The sequence below is a fragment of the Phoenix dactylifera genome, chromosome 18 (assembly GCF_009389715.1).
Source record: "Phoenix dactylifera cultivar Barhee BC4 chromosome 18, palm_55x_up_171113_PBpolish2nd_filt_p, whole genome shotgun sequence".
Classification (NCBI taxonomy): domain Eukaryota; kingdom Viridiplantae; phylum Streptophyta; class Magnoliopsida; order Arecales; family Arecaceae; genus Phoenix; species Phoenix dactylifera.
In genome coordinates, this window is record NC_052409.1 from 7,199,534 (window position 1) to 7,219,962 (window position 20,429).

Sequence of the window (20,429 nt, forward strand, 5' to 3'; positions counted from 1 at the left end):
TTGAATGTGATGCATGATAGGCTAGGAGACTAAATTTTAGAACACGATGTCTGAAAAGGCTTTTGAGAGTCGTATCTATTGTGCAACGGCTTTCATATAAGTTGCTTTAAGTTGAGATTAGGTTTTTGTTGCCAAAATGTGCAGCCTATGAATGGTTTCAGAGCAATTTGCGTATAGTGCAAGATTTGAATTGCCTTGTTGAGAGGGATAATGTTATGGGAGGCTTGTGCCGCCTCTAGGAGATTGGATGTGCAAGCTCTAGTGGTGCTTGGATTGCTAAACGAAGCCAGATTAGTAAATGTGGGAGTTCGATATTGATCCTGTGCAGCTCCCTTAAAAAAAAAAAGGGAAGCATACGAAACTTGGATCTTAATACCGGCCTCTAGCCTCGCTAGGTGGCGACCAATTTTAATAAACTCAATAGTTGGCAACCTAAATCATTTTCTTATAACAAGTTGATAAGAATTGGAGTACCAAAATTCTTACACTACCCCCAAACAATCACGAGGACTAATATTATGTACACATAAATAATTCTCATCCATTGTCCTACCTCCTCAGCACCAAGGTCCGAAATCACTGTGCTTAAAATCCAAATTACTGTGCCAACACCAATTGACTTAACCAGCTCAAGCAGTTGGCGCCTAGAACAGGCAATATTTTTTTTAAAAACCCCCTTTAAAAGGCGTATTTACCATTGCCAGCACTCGTTTCAGATGCATTTTATTTGACAGGGGGATTCCATACATTGAAAGAATTCAATCAGATTCAATAGGTACAGCAACTGGTGCCAGGGACTGGAACAAACCACCCTTTAGAACTCAACAAAAATGAAACTAACTCACAAAGGTTATTAATTTGCTGGCCAAATTGGCCTCGATTTCCTTTTGAGAGCCTGTTTGGATATTCCTCAAGGAAGAAGAGAATTATACACCAACCACAAAAAGAAAGGAGAAGACTGTTAAAAATTCAGCGAAAATGGAGAGCCTTATTTGATAAATTCTACAAAAATGTTTGATGCTGCTTTTGCTTCAGAGTAACATGGAGTACGGGTTCTCGATGTAGCCCTTGAATGCTTTCAACCACTCCGCGCCAATTGCGCCTACCATGAGCAAAATAAGATTCAGATTTGGCAATGCTGGATTTACAAGTTATGACAATAGAAGCTACATGAAGTATTATTCCATTAAAAAAAAATTATCTCAAAATGAATAAAAAAACGTTGCACGCACCATCAATCACACGGTGGTCACAGCTCAATGTTACTGACATGAAGGAACCAAACTCAAATTGATCAGGACCAGAACCAGGAATTACCCTCCTCTCAGCTGCGCGAACACCCAAAACAATATTCCAGCATTAGCATATATTACTACATTTGGTAAATACTGCAATAAAAATGCAAAATTTAGGAACGCCAAAAACCACCAGAGCCCCAGTATGGTTAGTTATATGTAGATGACATATTTAGCATAACAAAAAGAGTTTCTCCATCTTTCTAGAGAAATGAGCTCACGGCTTTTTTATTTTTTGGGGCAATCAATGATCTCATGCTTAGCTTGAAGTTTAAATGTTTAGAAAAAATTGATCTTCCAGGGTATTATGCCTCTGGAGAGGAATGTGATTAATAAACTGCATGGTATCAAGGGACTTAAGACTTGGTATAAAGAGGCTAGTCATCAAGAATAATTACCAGAGCCAACAGCCAAAATTCCTGACTGGGGAGGATTTATAATGGCACAGAATTGCTTGATCCCAAAAGGACCTCCCAAGTTTGATACAGTGAATGTGCCTCCCTGTAAAACAAGCTCATTAATTCACATAGTAGAACTAATATATATTTCATACACATTCATGACATATGTTTGGTGCTTACATCATACTCTTCTGGTTTCAGACTGTTATCTTTGGCCTTTTGAGCTAAATGCTTCACCTCTTCTGCAATTGTAGATAGTCCCTTTTTGTCTGCATCCTGCAAAATCACTAGCTTGTGTTAAATTGCACGAGCGCATGGGAATCTGTAAAAATAATGTCACACTATTTACCCTGATAACTGGAACAAACAATCCATTATCTGTTTGTACAGCAACATTAATATTCACATTGTGATACCTGCATTGAATAATGGGGAATTGTCAAGATAATTATCAATATCACTTGTTCTTGATTATTTTTGGGGAGAAAAACATCTCAAATATATATTAAAATCCAGATTCCAAAAACTTACTGGCGGATGAAATCATTCATCCAGGAACTGTTACACTGAGGAACTTTGCGCAGAGCCAAAGCAGCAGCCTGTTGTCAAGGTTAATATAAGGTCAAAATGTTATTGTGCATGAAAATTTTCAGAAAGAATACATTATTCATTTGAACCTTGAAAATCAGCATTCAAAGGAATTGATATGATTGGTTGTAAAATCAAATCAAAATTGCAAGTTTTATTTCAAACAGCACAAAAGTAGTGGTGCAATATGTTTGAGGCCTTTCTTGATATTATTACAAAGCTGTGCAAATAATTGCACAACAAATTTAGAAAGTTCAATTATCCATTTCACATCAAAAAAATTAAAAAAGAAGTTGATAGGCATGATCAGCAACAATACTTGGAGTTTTCCTTCAGATAGACAACACTGACTTGGGACATGTTCACATCAACTAAGTGAGATTATGAGACGACAAAAACATTTTTTCAAGGCCCCCCTTGCAGAAGATTTCAGTCCTACAAATTGATCTCCGATAAATTAAAAGAAGACACTCAAGAAGCCACAAATGGAAATCCTTGTAGATACAAAACCAATAATTGATGAGGGCTAAAGATTCATAAAAAGAACTTCTTGTGCTTAAGGGGAATATGAAATATGGCTGATTATGAAAAAACGAATGAATAAGCACCAACCAATTATCTGTCGTTTCTTGTCATGTCTACATCTCAACCAGCAGGGGCACGCCTTAATGGATTTATATGAGGTTGTACTTCATGACATTGCAAGTTCAATGAAATCCTACCATTACCACCAGCAAAGACCATGTTAATCTTGCCACTCTTATCTTCATATATTTGCATCAACTCGAAGTCCACCTCCTAAGAATTGCCTCCATGGCCAGTAAAATCACCTCACCTGATTCTCTATAACCATGTACTCAATAAGTGCTACTCCACATTCCCAACTTTGTTCTTGCTAATTTTGCAACAAAACACAAACATCCTAACCTACTACATTCATACAATGTGCAATATGGATTTACTAATTTAGACAACATTTCTTGTTACACTAGCATGCGCAAATCATGTGATATTATCAGGTCAGGTGTGACCCTCTATTATTCCTGCTCTAACTCTGCTGGAAGTATCCTGATCTATTACCCATGCATTTCTACAATCAATTTTTAACATTTCATTTCAAAACACATTTTATCCCATCCTTAGACCAAAACATTTTAAAATTTTGTTTTCTTCCAGACAAGATATGTCCAAAACAGGCTAAAACTTTGTAATGTCAACACTCAAAGATAATATAAGAAAATAATAAATCAAGAAATATTAGGGAAAGTGATCCCTGTCCTCATTCAAGCTACTCTTTTTCCAAACAAGATGATGTTGGATATGGAGAACATCTTTGATATAAATAAGTGTTGAATACACAACAATATAAAATACACTTTCAAGTTTATTATGATTTAGTAGTTTTCTATATACTAGCAGATACAATATAACTAGATATGTTGCTGTTTTCAAGAAATATGATAATGTACCTGTCAAAACCAATATTTGCAATCTTGGACCGTGCCCCCAATACAGGGCATACCATTTGCTAGGGTACTAAGACTTGGTACACCCTCCATATCGAGTGTCGATACTAAGGTATGTACCATACCAACACTAGGAATGGGGTGTACTGGTCGGGCATGAGTAGAGGGTCCAATACGAAGATTAGAAACCTTGGCCAAAATGCTAAATAATAGTTTTTACATAAGTATAGAGGAGACAATCATTTTCTTAGAAACATGCCACTGTAGGTGTACATTGTTTTGGCATCACATTCTATTCTAGCAGTCCAAAAATCTGAAACATATTTCATATCAGACAATTCAAAACTAGGTTGCCGTAGAGCCAAAGTAACACAGGCAATTAAAATGAACATCTTATTGAAATATTTAGGGTTTGGTTGTAAGTCCCACCAGCCATGTAAGTCTCTACTTTCTTGTGTGAAACACATTTGCCTCCCACTTTCAAAATCTCAAATAAAAAAGTTTCCAGGTCAGTTGTCATAAATTGATCAATACTTTTGTTACTATATCTGACCATAACTGACCATGTTTGACCATAACCACGTATAGTTAAACCATAGCAGACAATAACTAGTCAGGATCGAACAAAAGTTAAGCATGTTACTTTTACAACTTCTCAAAAATCAATCCTGTCATTGCCAAATACTATGAACTAAAGGCCTCACTTCCTTAACTCACCCCAGCCCTTTCCACTTTACACAACAAAGTGAACAATCAGTCGTGTTCTCTTTTGTTGCTTTAATGCTTGATGTTATAGAACAATCAAAAATATAGAAAACGGCAATTAATCCTATTTTTTAAGCACAAACCGACATAGATGTATCTTTCAACCATATGAACTATTTAGCAAGTACAAAATCAAATAGCCATCAGTGCTACAGTGTACAAGCAAGAACCTCATTACAGAAGAATCACCATAGGTAAGTTAAGCAAACCTTTATGACAAGGTCATTGACAGAAATTCGTTTTCCACCAGAGGCTTCTTGCAAAAAATTAAGTTGGCCACGCAGCCTGAGTATTATCAATTTACCATCAACATAGTTTTTAGTGGTCATCACTGGTTTCAAAGAAAAAAAACAAACAAAGAACTTTTGGAAAGACAGGTACTCACTCCATAAGTTTGTCAACACGAGTATCTACTGTTAAATAATAATGGGGAATAGTTTGCTTAGAGAGCAGCAAGCGAGAAGCAGTAACCTGAAAACAAGGATCATCATGTTTTAGCTAACATTTCATAATAGAATAATTCAAATAAGCACTGAGATTGGCAACGGAACCTACTTTTCTTATTTGAGAATTTGGAATGTCCACATAGGCTAAGGCTTGTGCTGCTCCTGCTTCCTCTATCTTGGAGACGCCCTTAGCAGTAGAGGCTTTATCGAGTAGAAATGCACGATCAAACAGAAAAGGGTCAAATGATTTGGAGGCTTGATTTTCTTATTCAATGACAAGCAGTTAGACAGGAGTTTGTACAATAAGATATTATCCAGCTTTTCATGAAAGAAAAGAAAGAGGAACTTTGAGTGCTTCCTATTGTAGATTAAAACTATAGAATTAACATTTAAAAAGTTTAACTAACGACTTATGCCATTAACCACCACTATAGTCAGAATAAAATTGTTCTAAAATATGTGCTAGTAACAGATCTCTGAGATGACCAAACAATGGATATGATCCACTACATGATCCACTCTCTGCATTCTTCCACTCATCTAGTGACTAATACATGCATGCTACAAACAAATGGTAAGTGAAAGTCATGCATTTCGAAGGTGATACATCAGTATCTTCAAATTTCAAAAGCAATGCAACAGTGTCTCATGATATCTTCAAGAAACCTGAGCCAAGTGTATCAGCATGCATGCTCAAATATGTTGTCACAAGCAGCAAAACAAATCATATTGTCATTAATTTTTCCTTATTTCTTTATTTGCTGCACGTATTGCACATGTCCAAGGAACTTCAATTGAAGATCCTTATATATCAGCACTTTCCTAGCCATTGGAAGTTAACCTCACATTCAAAAAGTTATCTTTCTTAGTGTCAAATTACAGACCTACATATTATCTCTATAAAATATAAAAGGATTAAATTAAAAAAAATAAAATAAAATTCTTGAATCAACTGCTACACAAAAGAAAAGGTTTAGATTTCTTTCTTCTGTAGAAAAAAGCATACCCAAATAATCTTCGATATCTGCTTTCACAATGCGCCCATCAGGACCAGTTCCTTTTATCCTTGAAAGAGGTACCTGGTTTGATAGAGAAACAAAGGTACCAAGAATTAAAGACTAAATGCTTCAGAAACAAGGTTCACAGTTCACACATAAAGAGCTCATAAATGATATGTCAGAACCAATCATCAAACTGTTTCGGCTGGTAATATCCTTACTCTAACATCAAGAACTACTTTAGTAATTAAAATGGCTTACCTTGTTATCTTCTGCTAACTTTCTTGCAAGAGGACTGGAGAAAATACGATCATCTGCGTAAGAAACTTCTTCAGTCTTTGAAACTTTTTGTTCAGGAGCCTTAATAGGCTCTTCCTTTACAGGTGATGTGGGCTCAGAAGGTGTCTTAACTTCAGCAGGAGCAGCAGCCGTTGAAACTTCATAATCTTTAAATTTTGCAATATCATCCTCTTCTTCCACAGTTATAGCAATCACCTATTAAAGGAATGTTTTATATAATAAGCCTAACTTTAATGAGAAATCACTTCTTACAAGGAAATCCTTTTGTACTCCGGATAATAATTTCATGAAGGATATCATCAAGCAACAAATTTCTATCCTTGAAGCCAGGAAAACAATTAATGTGGAATATAATTCAACCATCACATAATTAAATGGTTACTTGTTCATGATCTAGGTTGGACCCTTCCATTGAGACAAAGATTCACAATATTTGCCTTCTTTATGGAAGGCATACTTCTTGGGTTGCAAAAGGTCAAAATGTTGATAACATTGGCACAAGAGGGATGGCTGGGTAAGATCAAGGGTCAGCAGATTTGTAGGGGATTTTGTTTGCTTTCTTTCCCCTTGCTTCACTGAAATAAGAGGATTGGAGCCATAATAAGGAACATCACATCACTATAAGAAAGTGATGTAAGAGCGACATACAACCTTCATAAATGCTCCAATTACCAATGAGAAATAGTTCATTCCCTTTGAGTTTGCTAGCAAGTGCAGCCGTCCACTTCTACATATTAATTATCGACAAAAACTGATGAGAAGCTCCATCATAACTAAAGATGATTATTTCACCATCAGAATCCAGCAATTAGGAGAGATGCTACTGAACAACAAACAATAAGTATGGGCTTTCTTGCAAGGATTTTTCCATTTCTCTGACCAGCCTCAAGCTAAATGACTCACAATTTGCAGGGCAACTGTCACATTGTAATAGGGAGCTAAAAAATATGATTACCATTGTCAAAGCACAAGATTTTTACAAACGGTTCTGATACACCCTATGGCAATCTACCTTAAGTACATTGGTACAATACGCACCAAAGAACCAATAGATCGGAAAGGTAGATTATCCACCATTACTCTTCACGAGGGTCAATCCTCTTTCCAATTTGTTTTGTTCAACACTTGCTCCAATTTATAAGTTGCTATCCCCCAGTCAATCTTAACTATAATCAAGGAAAAGAGTCCCAGTGCTCATAAATGCTTTGAGTGTGAAACGAGTTTTGATTGACGAACATTATATTATTTAGGAGTACATTAATTTAGAAATTTTTTTCCAAGTAAAAGTTGCATGAATGGCTAGTAATATAAGTCTGGCTAATCCTTCGAAGCCATGATCTTTAAAATAAGTTTCTGTTATGTCCTTGTCCAAGATATGCTCTTTGGAGTCAATGAACAAATAGCACATCAGAATTATTTTCATATGAAAGTAATATTCTCCAAAATAGGAATTTAACTAGCAGAGTAATTCTTTTTGACCATAGATGAACATCTAGAGCACTTCTTAGGTCAGCCAAATAATAGGTATATTATAAATTGCTATAACAGCTTATGAGAATGACAGATGGACATTATAGTGCCCATAGGAACAAATGATAATAGAATAGAATGAGAGGCCTATTGTAGTAGTACAAATATGACAGCAGTGAGAACAATTTCCTTAGATAAGAACTGAGAATTTATTTTTGATTGAAAGATCTAAGAATTTATAAGGTGTGTAATATAGTCAGTAGCTATCAGAGAAATGATTTGGATCAAAAATGTATTTCGATTTTTAATATAGATACCTCGCCAACTTTAATTTCTTTGGCCCCATCCCCGCGTATTATCTTAGCAAGATAGCCTTCTTCCATGCATTCCATTTCCACGGTAGCTTTATCCTAATATAGATGAGATCAAATTCTTCAGTGATGCAAATAAACTTTAAGTATATAGTAAGTTATGTATTAAACAATTTAATATATTTAAACATTAGAACCTACAGTTTCAACTTCGCAGAGCACTTCACCAGGAGAAATTTTATCTCCTTCCTTCTTCAGCCACCTAGCAATGTTTCCCTATAGGCAGTACAAAAGAAGAACCACTAATTACAACATAAACACTTTGTGGAAGAAGTCTCAGTGATTGATGTCTGCAACAATTGTCCATACCTCAGTCATGGTTGGAGAAAGCGATGGCATCCCGATTTCTTGATGCGGAGGTAAATCTGAAACCATGTATTCCACAAAATTTTAGCAAGTTTTTGGGTGCATAACTACTTGTTATTTAAATTTTTTTATAAAAAATAGCATTTCTTGCACATGCCAAATAACACAAACAAAGAAAAGGAATATATAAGAACAAGAAGAAAATACATTTAAAAAAATTATGGACAATTTACATCTTATAAATATAACTAGGTTGCCCAGATGTTTGTACTTGGCAGGGGCACTAATGTAAGACATATATTGACACATGTACCAACAGTTGGAAAATTCTTTTAACAGTTTACTTACAATAAAAATCCACAGAATCTTACATATGAAATCCCCAAAATCCAATACTTTCTATTATTCTTATATTATTTGCAACCACCAGGCTATTATAAGAAAATTAAGACATATGCATGAAACTATCAATTACATATATGTTTTTGATTTAGGGTTTATGTGGATTTTATCTATTGGTGGATTGCTCATGTCCATAATACATGCTTCTTATATGGTCAAATTATCAACTTTTGGTATTTTGTAGGTATGTGAGCTATTTGTCCTTCATTACTTATTATTTTATAAAGCACACTGATGTCATATGTGATATGGAAGATGATCTTGCAAAAAAAGGCAAACAGCCAAAAGTGAATGAGGATTTTGAGTTATTCTTGTAATCTATGTTTGAAAACTAGTCAAGGTTAATTTTCTTTAGCTTTAAAAGGTAATTAGCATAGTTTGGTCTTCTTTTGATTCAAAGTTCAGATCAAAGCCATGGACAGATGATTTTGTTGGTCCATGAGCTAATGGTAGACTAATACTTTTATGTTATACAAGCATATGGCCACCTCCATTGCACTTGGAAGTAAAATAAATTTATTTAAACATACTTCTTAAGATATATTTTCTTATGTATATCTTATTTTTCTAAGGGATTTTTCCTAATCATTCAAATAAATTTACAAAATAGTGAAAGAAAAAAAAGGGCATCCCACTGCATGAGGCTCCCATAACTGCTACGTCTAGGAAGGGTCAAATATAAACAGCCTTACCCCCATGCGCGAAGAGGATGTCTCCATATTTCGAACATATGACACCCAGGTTATAATGGAGCAACCTTATCGTTGAGCCAAGACCCGCCCTCAAAAATTTACAAAATAGAGAACATATAAAACAAAATATCAGAACTTTTGAAATAAAGATTGGAGAGGAAGAATTACACATTGAAGGTTGGATTAAAATGGGATATCGAGATTGAGGGCATAAGGTTGTTAGAGAGGAAAGTAGCGATGGAAAGGGGTTAAGTTTGTTAGGTTAATTTTCTTTAGCTTTAAAATGTATTTACCTTAACTCGGTCTGCATATGATGAAAATGTTTTAAATCAAAGCCAACTAGTGGACCACGAGAAGATGATTTTGTTGGTCTACAAACTATTGGTAGACTTATACTTTTAAAGTTATACTAGAATTCACATTGTGAAGATTGCCCACTAAAATAAGGGACACTTATCAGTTGCAAGTGATCAAGCTTGGCCTCCCTAATTTGGGAAGAGTTACTAGCCAAATAAGAATAGGAGGGATGTATACAGGCATCTTGTGGTAGTGTAAGACCGTCTAGGCTTCAAATTGGTGGCCGAAAACCCCTTAACAACCCCCTTAAAATAATAATAACAACAATAATAATAAAAACAACAACAACAACAACAATAAAACAACAACAACAACAATAACAATAAAACAACAACAACAACATAATTATTACAACTTCTCGTTCTTGTTCTTTTTTGGTAAAGTTCACTTAAAGCCCTATTCCTATTAAGATTCTTTTGATCAAAAAGTTTTAGAATGAGAAAATCCGTAAAAAGTACAAAAATGTTTTTCAACTCCTTAGATTCTTTAACTCCTACTAGAATTCTTTAATTTGTTCTAAGAAATTGCACTTAAAACTATGGAGATGAGACATGTTAGCTTTGAAACAAGATTGATGCAGGACAGAAAAGAAGAAGAAGAAGGAAGAGAAGAGAAAAGAAGGATGAGAACCAGGGAGAAGCAAAGGGAGAGAAAAAGGGGATATCTCAATATTCTGTAATCTCAATAACTTAATCTGTATTCTCAATTAACATGGTAATGGATTTATATAGACAACTCAAAACCCTAATAAGAGTCCGCATAAAAATAAAAAATACTAGAGTCCGCATGAAATTCTAATTCTCAAATTCACAAAACTCTAGTTCCAAATAAAAATAAAATTCTCTAAATTTCCAAATAAAAATAAAAAAATTCTAATATCTATGTTTTTGCCTAACAAAAGTGCACCTAATTTTCTTATCAATGGATGGTCATTTGTCAAATGTTCATTTTCAGATTGCATCCTGGTTAAAATCAAATAACATCAGAATTCAGAACCATTCTCAGTTTTCCCTGAGTTAACTATGGTACTGTTTCGGCGGAAGAATACCAACATTAAGTCAATTTCGGGTCAGTTTGGGTTTATGGTTTAGTTGGCCTGGGACTTTGTTGGTTGGGTTGAGCTTTGGCTGGCCCAACCCTGACAAAACCTATCTCTGTTGCACAGGCCTTGGTTGTAATGCTAATATCAGGAACCCAATACCTGGTAAGCTTCATATGTTAGCCCAAACCAATAGAAATAGAAATTACCTAAATGCATGCATGCATCCATCCATCCATCCATCAGAGTAGTTGTTTTTATCAGTATATTTTTTTACTCAATTTGTTGGGAGCATGGTCTATCGTACCGCCCGGTACAGAGCGTACTGTACCATACCAAGAAAAACCGATATAAAACTTAACTTCAAGTCGGTACAAGCTCCGTACCGAGATGTACCGATCCGTATCAAAGTGTGCACCAATCCGTACCAAGGCGTAAACCCGTATCGAGGCATACCGAGATAAAAATTGAAAAAAAATAATTAGAGAACTATTTCGGCACAGAGATGTATCATACCATACCGAACCAATAAGGTACCGATCCGGTACCCGGTACCGAGATTGCAGACCTTGGTTGGGGTCTCTATCCTTACTAAAAACACAGATTGAATTGCTCATCCACATGGTACTCCATTTACAATACACAGAATGCTAATAGATTATCGTCACAACATAAGGGTGCATAACTCTAGTCAACTGATATTTCTGTCCATTATCCGGCATCATTGCATATAAAAGCAATATGCATCACTATATTATATATTAATAGAAGTGATAAAAGATCGTACCACATTGCAGTTTTAAACTCAAAACGGGCCATCCTAGATAACTTTGTTTCTATCTTAGATGATCAAGAACTTATTCTTTTTTCATTTTTGTGACTTATGAGCCCACTACATGTTGGACATGGTCATAACAAAAAATCATTATTAGACGTTGAACTAAAGATTGGAAATCAAGATAACCCATAGCCTATAACATTCTTGTAGTACTGTCAACATGTTTATGACACCTGCAATAAAATTTGTTGCTAATGTGTCGAACATAGTTGTTTCCTATGGCTTATCATCATGAAATTCTGACTTGTTTGTGTTTTAAAAGAGAAAATATAAAAACATAGTTGTGTGATGTTAGTTCTTAGAACATTTACTTGAAGCTATAGAATGCAACTGTTAAAAATCTTGCATAGAAACTAGAATAAGTACTTAGGCTAATCAATGTTTCAAAATATTGAATAACATAGTATATATTAGTGTGAAAATTGCAAAACATTTTATGGAGTAGTGAATCTTTCCATGACACAATAACTGTGTTTTCCTGACCCTTAAACAACAAAAGCACAATACATGACACTTTAATTTTTTTTAGAAAATAAGAAATCATAAAGATCCTACCAAAGCTTATCAAGCTCTCAATGCTATTTGTAATTTAAACTAACTGATTTCCCTCGGTCAAGTAATTCTTTTTAAAAAAAACTAGCACAATAAAAAATAGTTAAGTGTTCAAAAATTACTTGAAAAAGGCTAATTGAAAGAGTTCCCTACAAATCATTTTTAACTCATAGATTTCATATTAGTTAATATAAAACTTCTGGATATGACATTCATATAGTTGGAAAAAGGCTAGATAGTTATGGTTATGGTTATATAGCATTCCTAGCATGCATACCTTTTCCTTAACTAATCATTTAAAGCTATTGTTAAGATCCTCTAGATTGTATCTTAAACATGTAGGTGGAATACCAGCAATCTTTTGGGTGCCTAGGATATCACCCAATCTCCCAATCTCATAACACAGATCTTTAGATCCAAAAGCTCAAGCATAAGACAAACTGGTACTAGAAAAGCAATTTCTAATTAGAATGTGAAATTGAAGATTTAAGAGGAGGAAATGGTGGAAACAGTAAAAAATAAAACATACCTGAGTTGCTTGAGTAACATCTCCTTGGAGCTGCCTGCATACTAAGGAATGGCAAAGCTATTTTAGCAATCTTTGATGGTGTTAACAATAGGCAGTTTTATGGCATAAAAAGAACTTTACTAACCATGACAAAGTGCTGTTGAACCTCATGCCAGCCACTTGAATAGTCATTTTAGTTGTTTTTCTAGAAATGCTGGTCTTGACTAGCCCTAGAGAAGGTATCTAAAAAAAAATTCAATAATAATGCTTAGGATCAGGTCAAGCCACTCAAGAGAAACTAGAAAACAACACTTTTGCCAACAGCCACCACCTTGATAACATCAAAATCTTTTATGCTGCTTCTGCCTTCAAAGCTCTTGGTTTTAAATGGAATGCCTCCAACAAAAATATTCGAATCTCCATCCCTCTTTCCATGCAAACCACACCGATGGCTCCTTGATATATCTGAAAATGACCAAAACCTGAAACATTAAATTAATTGACAAGCAGTCAATTTTAAAGGAAAGGTTTAAAAAAATGTATCAATTGATATTTTCAATTTGCTGTTACATCATTAAAGCACAACATTAGCATATGGTAAAGTCAAAATTGCAATAAAGTTGAAAAAAGTTACCTGAAAGCTTCATATTTAATTCAAGATAACCATTATTTCTACATAGTGAAGATTTTGTCCACTTTTTGCGGACAATTTTTTTGCACTTGCTTACATCTTAACTTGACCTAAAAAGCAAGGATAGCATAATTTAGGATGTAGGGGAGGTTAGAGTTTGTACAGATATGAGGGATTCTTTTCCAGATCAGTAGAGTCAATTTGATCAGAATCTTAGAGATGAGAGAAGGACAGGGGATGATCAATTTTTTGGAAGACTGATATGAATGGCTTGAAAAGAGTTCTAAAGAAGAGTATATATCAGATCTGTTACCAATCTGGTCAGAAAAAATAGCTAAAGAACAAAGAGAAAGCTCAGAAGATCAGTCCAATTTTCAGAGTTCACCTAATTTAAATTTGGGTTTACATTATAAGCATAAGAGGGCAAGCTGAAGGAGAAGGGAAGAGATCTCAAACACATTTCATTCTTCCAGTTTTGTAGAGCTAACATTTTAATAGCAGTTGGCTTTCCTTCATATATAAGAGGGCTAATCAAACAAAATCTAGAGTCTTGTGTCATTTTATGATTCTTATCTCAGTTTGTTAAAATAATAATAATAATAAGTGGAGCATCTTATCCTGATTTTGTACAAAATGTATGTCGTACAACAAAAAAGTCGTACAAAATATATGTTCCCTTATGAACCATCATTTACAACCTTCTACTGTACATCTATGTTGACGTACAAAATGTGCTGCCTTCTCAGAGTCAAGTGAAACCATAGGTATTCTATAATCTTACACCTAAATAATCTAAAAACAGTTTCATCTTTGCAAACAATAGAATAAATGATTTACAGTGGTGATCAGATTATTTATGATCAAAGTGCCTCTTATTCAATAAGATTCTGATGGTGTAATGATAGAATTTAGAAACCTTAGTGGGTTATATGGCGACTTGTTGGAAAGCACCATTTTTATTTGGCTTTTCCTGCAAGCAAGCAATAACCAAAAACTAGTTACCTGTTTTTGCTGTCCCAGAAAGCACCCCGGTTACCTAAGAACCTAACTCTTCTACTATCTGTCCATTTTGTAGTTCAATAGCACTACACACTATAAAAATTGATTGAGCAAGACACCTATCACTGCAAGATGAATCAAAATCAAAATAAAAGGGAATTATAGATGGTAGTGTCCATACCATCTCTTTTACCAACAAAAGGGCCAGCATCTTTTGAAAAATAACGAGCAAGAACAGCAGGCTCATTTTGTAGAGCATTCTGAGCATTCCTTAACTGCAAGATCAAGAAAAGAGAAACATAAGCACCAGGCATTGAAAATGAAGACTGTTTAACGAATCACCAGAAAACTTCCAAATATGCTCAGCTTGCAGAAATAAAATCAAAGTCCATGGTAAAAAAAACATCAGGTGACTATCATATGAATGTTGCAGTCCTTCTAATGGGGCATTCCATATCATAGAGAAACACTCTTTATTTATGGAACCATTTACACAAAGACATGAGATATCGGAAATAAGCTTCCAACAAAATGGGATAGCAATCACAGAAGCTAATAACAGCACCATACTCATCATCCTCAAAGACGTTTTCCTTCAGAATTTAAAATCCAAAAGCTCCATAGAATAAGTCAAACCTCTAAGAAATGATGCTAAATTCCTCACCAAGTAACAACTTTAAGGGAAAAACAGGCCAGCCATTGACCCAATAAGCCCAGTCGGCATGCAGCAAAACCAATCTTTTCAGTCTAACCTATATGGAGATTGGAGAGGGAGCATGATGGTACTCAATATAGAGAACCAAGATGATCTCTAGGGCTCAGATTATAACCCAAAGAGACAATTTGAAACGCAGCCCGCCAAGAGTGAAAACATTGAAATCCATCGGTAAGAGTCTCAGCACGAACACAAGACTTTGAAAAGATTTCACATTCGTAATGCTCAAACATCCTTCATATCCAATCATTTCTAAACCATCCTTCTAATCCGTAGCAGAAAAAAGAACACATGAGCACAAAAATGGATGACAACCAAAACAGGCAGAATTTTACTCAAAAACGATGAAAAATGAAAAAAAAAAAATTCAACAAACTGACACCCAAAGCAGCCCAACCGGATCAAGAAAGAGACCTTGCGAGAGTGGCGGAGCATCTTCGAAGCAATCGTCATGATTTGATCCGATCTGATCGCCTCCGCCACGCCGATCTACACCGTCCCAAAATCCAATCAGACCATCCAATCAATCCACCAGAAGCGAGAGAAGAGCGAGAGAGAGGGAGATCTGACCCAAAGAACCAGTAAGGCGAGAACTCTGGAGGTAGACAGCGGAGAAGAGGAGAAGGGAAGGTGAGGATCGTGGAAGGGAAGGGACGGACGGAAAGATGAAAGAGGGTTTGGGAAGGTGGGAAGCGGACCTGATTTATTCTTAGGAAGGAAAAGAATAGAGAGGCGGAACGCAGCTTGGTTGGCAGCCGAGCCTTGCTGAGGTAGGTAACTTAAGACTGGTACAATGCCCCCAAAGAAATCTGATGCTGCCTCGATTTCTTGCATGATTAGTTTCAGAAAAATAAATAATGTACTTAATATATGACATTTATTTCATCAATAAATAAAATGGATCATTTTATAGCATGAGTCCCAATTGGACTTTGAAATGCATAGCAATTGGACTTTGGGAATTTAGATTGGTGTTGGACCTTTGAAATGGATTCTAGCAACCTCTAAAGCATTAGAAACGTGAGTTCTCAAATAATGATTTGATTAGGGTCAAAATAATTAGGCATCAAAGGTATAAGATGGTGGTCATTACCACCTCTAAGTCATTAATACTAAGAAGGGCTACTACTAGCTACCGACTTATTTTGATAGTGTTATACCAAGATATATCGTTTCGGTATCAGGCTCTATACTGATATCATACCATCACTATGATGATACAGAACAGTATAGAGCTCGTTTGGCATGCCGAATGTTGGTACGTCCTCTATATCATACATCGGTGTCAAACCATTATGGCATGGTATGTCCCATACTTTCTAGTTTGGTACACTGCGGTGGACTTTGTGTTGTACTATTTTACTCTACAAATAATAGGCTGGCATAGCTCCCTTTCGCACACTTACTTTAAAAAAAAGAGTATGTACACAAGACCTCTTTTTGTTAGATGGCGTGGCTATTGTTGTTGCCTCTTTGAAGGCAATTCTAGCAAAAAAACCAGGGGCCATCTAGGGGAATGAAGCATTAATATAAACTACCACTTTTTCCTAATATTACTGGAAGTGGGTGCAATAATTTGAATTACTGAGTGAAAATTTTTTCATTAGAAAAGATAACACTTCAATTTTTTATTGGACCATCTGTAACTCGGAGCATTTTAATTCAATAATGATAAACTTTAGCCAGTAAACCCTGTAAATGACATTTAAGTTTGTGTTAACCAGTTCTACAGACAAATGAGCCCATCATTTTCAAGGTTCTAATCACCGTTCTACAAGCCAATAGAGGGTTGATGTTAAGCCTTCCAGCAGCACGCCAGTGAATCCTGTATGCAATCAATAAAACTATAACTAAAGATTGAATTGGAAATTTCACATTGTCATCATTAATAGAATAAAACTCAAGAGAGTGTTCTTATTACATAGGAGAAGATGGTGAACCATGTATGATCCAATTGGAAGAGAAAGAAAATTTTTTTCAACCCGCTCAACTCGAATTAGTCAAAAAATAATTAAAAGAAGATGAAAAAATTGCAAAAGTAGGATTTAAGTTTTATTTTCTTTCATTGATACTCCACACCTTATAGACTGAGGTATATAGCCTCGATTTATAAGATTAGTAAGGTCTTTCTTTTATAATTCGCGTTGGATTCCTCTCCTAGTTCAAATAGGATTAGATCTCAAAAAGTAAGTATGATTAATAAAAATAATTAAAAAAATAAAATTCTATAGGAGGTAGATCTCGATTGCTATATTAATCTTGCCTTCTGTTGCTTTATCAATTTTTTTGCAGATTGAAAGATAACATTCGGTCAAAATCTTTTCCAAAAAAGAAAGTTTCAATTCGAACAGTCCATTTTAGAGCCCAAGTGATAGAATTTTAATCCAATTTAACCTCTTAGGGGTAGGCCCAAAGGTGGATTTTTTTTTAAAAAAAAAAAAGTATCTCAATCGGACATCATGTAACCAAATTATGACCTTTCGAAATTTGATATACAGTTCAGCTTTCCAAAATGGCAGATCTTGCTCCTGGATCTTATCTAGCCTGCTCGTAGCAGTGAAAGTGAACCATATCGAGTACGAGGATCATCCTAAATTAATGTATACCGAGAATGTATATGGTGGTTGGTTGTTTGATTAAATTGCCAGCCATCAATAATGTTTAGGCTTTGCCCTTTTTTTTTCCTTTTAACTTTGAAGCTGGCAAGGCAAAATACTAATAATTTTAGCATCATATACCATTATCTTATAAGAAATTATATCCTGCACCATATGCACCAGCGTGAGCTTCATTTATGAGCTTGTCTTAGGAAAGAGATGTGATGATTGGCGTGGTGCATATGGTGTATGGTATATTTTCTCTTATTTCACCCATTCCGGTCCGCTTTTTGGACAAGTATGGGATCTCGCCCGGCTCATAGTGCTACAGCTAATTACAAAAATAAGCAGTTCAACCTCTTTGCCTCTCCGGCTACTATTTCCTCTTATCCATTCTTTCAACTATTTTTGATTCAGGGGAAGGAAAATATACCACAAGGCAAGCATTATAAGAAAGCCCAATGGCTCCGTTTGGCAGCTCTTTAATTGACAACAGAAGCAAAATAGAAAAGGCCTCACTCCTCATCAAGCTTTTTTTTTTTTCGATACAACAGCATCTCACACCACACGTACATGAGTACAACCAACAAAATCAAAAAAGAAAAACTGACGGAGAGAAGAAGGAACAGCTGCTTTCTCCTAAAGAAAATTTTGCTCATATAAGATAGATCACCTTACCAGATCTTATTGTTAGATCTTCTTCTCTGAACCTTCCATTGCACTACCACCATTGATAAAACCAACCACTTTTCACCCTGTTAAATTGGAAAAGCCACTAAACCTGTTCATATGGTTCTTCCATGCAGTCCTGAAAAATATTTATAGATCAAGGAAGTAATGAAGGAGGAAAAAGTACTTAATCTCAACTTGGATCATGTAATATCCGGGCCCAATTTGAACCCAAAACCTTTTTGGGCCTGTACTTGAGCATTTGGGCCCATTGTTGGCAGCCATTTGATTGTTGCTATCTCATGCCTAAGGATGGATGTGACTAGGGTAGGGACAGCTGGGAAGCTGTGGAGGGCCCAGCTGTTAGGCCCTTCACGAGGAGGAAGCTGGGGGTAACACGTCACCCCAGCTAAAGATCCTGATGTTGTGTATTCCTAGGGCTCTCTCTCTCACTGTACCCCCTCCTCCTTCCTTCCTCTTTTCTGTGAGAAAGGGTTGCCGAACCCACATCCGTCGCCGGAGAAGATGCTCGTGGTACCTTTCCCCCCCCGGAAGCTAGGTAAGCCCCCTGCCTTCTCTCCTCTTGATTTATTTAGGATAACAAAGAAAGAATGAAAGCAAAGAAGATGAAAGGGGAGGGGGTTACCCGTGCGCGGCCAGGGGCGTCGCCAACAGCGTGAACGCTGCCGGCCTCGGCTTGGCCGCAGGTACAGGCCGCGGACCGGCTGCGAGCACGGCCACAGACACGGCCGCAGGAGTCAGCCGCAGGCGCCGCCGGCCGTGGCGTGACCCCAAGCTCGGCCTCTCCCGAGCTGCCTCCTCTTCTTCCTTGAGATGGGAAGGGGAGGAGATCAGAGTGGAAAGAGGAAAGGGAGGAGAAGGGAGAAGAAGAAAGAATGAGAGGAGGAGAGGAAGACTCGGGATAACAAAGAAAAGAAGAAGAAAAGAAAGAAGAAAGAAGGAAAGAAGAAAAGAGGAAGAGGGGACTCACCGGCTCGTCATCGTGTGCGGCGGCCGCCGGCTTCGGCCGCGAGCACCGTCGGCACGATTGTCGACTGCAGGCGCGGCCGAGAGCGCCGCGGGCTCGGCCGGGGACGCCGCGGGGCTTGGCCGCGGGCATCGGCCGCAGGCGCGGCCGAAGGCGTCATGGGCCTGGCCACGGACGCCGCCGGTCGTGGCCTGTCCCCCTTCCGCTCGCCGTTTCCCCCTTCGTCGGAGAAGGGAGGAGGAGATCGGGATGAAAGAGAAGAAGGGAGGAGAAGAAGAAGCTTCGGGAAGGAGAAGAGAAGAAAAGGAAAGAAAAAAAAAAGAAAGAAGAAAAAAAAAAGAAAAAGAAAAGAAAAAGAAGGAAAAGAGAAGAAAAGGAAAAAAAAAATGAAATGAAATGGGTTTAGCCAAATTTGACTACCCAAGCCCAATTAGACTGGGCTAAGTCTAAATCCGAGCTCAATCAGATTGGGCTAAGTCTGGACGAGCCCAAACTATAAATTGGGTTAAATCCGAGCTAATTTAAGTTAAATTAAAATGGGTCCGAACCCAATTAAGCTGAGTTGGTCTCAGCAGACCTAATTGATTGTGAATCGGCCCAAATGAGCCACATTGACCAAATCAGAGGACCCAATTGGCTAGAAAAAGTTGGACTGAATTATAAACGAGGCCCCATCCTTTAATTAAAAACCCAATCAACCCATGTAGACCCAATCTGGTTTTAAATCGAACCCCAAAGGCTTCAAATTGGATTTGGGCTAGATCCTTGGATGGGATCCAAGCAAGTAAGTTCATAATATGATGAACTAAGAAATTTTATAATAAATAAATGGGGAATAATGTAATCCCTATGATGTTGTTTTAGGTGATTAAGGATTTGTCACCTGGACTTGAGCAATTTGGAAAGCGAATTGATGTAAGTAATCTATCTTAATCTTATCGTAGATCTTGTATTACGTTTTATAAGATGAACCAGTGTTTTTCATACAATTTGAATTGTATACATGATTTGTGAAGAAAGTAAGTAACCTGTTCTA

At 36.5% G+C, this 20,429-nt stretch overlaps 1 protein-coding gene across 2 annotated transcripts; it reads right to left on the bottom strand.

Annotated features, from left to right (window-relative positions):
* Window positions 1-705: 705 nt before the first annotated feature.
* On the bottom strand, window positions 706-15,988 carry LOC103715793 (dihydrolipoyllysine-residue acetyltransferase component 2 of pyruvate dehydrogenase complex, mitochondrial-like). Of its 2 annotated transcripts, none has more exons than XM_008803552.4 (20): window positions 15,710-15,988; window positions 15,554-15,628; window positions 14,606-14,699; window positions 13,126-13,259; window positions 12,940-13,037; window positions 12,816-12,856; window positions 8,410-8,465; window positions 8,242-8,316; window positions 8,047-8,139; window positions 6,221-6,454; window positions 5,968-6,040; window positions 5,071-5,162; window positions 4,901-4,986; window positions 4,725-4,800; window positions 2,228-2,295; window positions 2,046-2,112; window positions 1,877-1,972; window positions 1,694-1,796; window positions 1,233-1,328; window positions 706-1,102 (listed from the first exon to the last, which is right to left on the bottom strand). In XM_008803552.4, exons 1-20 carry the CDS (start codon window positions 15,971-15,973, stop codon window positions 1,032-1,034), a joined length of 1,992 nt encoding a protein of 663 aa, XP_008801774.2. In that variant the 5' UTR covers window positions 15,974-15,988; the 3' UTR covers window positions 706-1,031. The 2 variants fall into 2 exon arrangements, with proteins under 2 accessions (XP_008801774.2, XP_038971499.1); XM_039115571.1 differs by having other exon boundaries at window positions 15,838-15,917.
* Window positions 15,989-20,429: the final 4,441 nt, after the last annotated feature.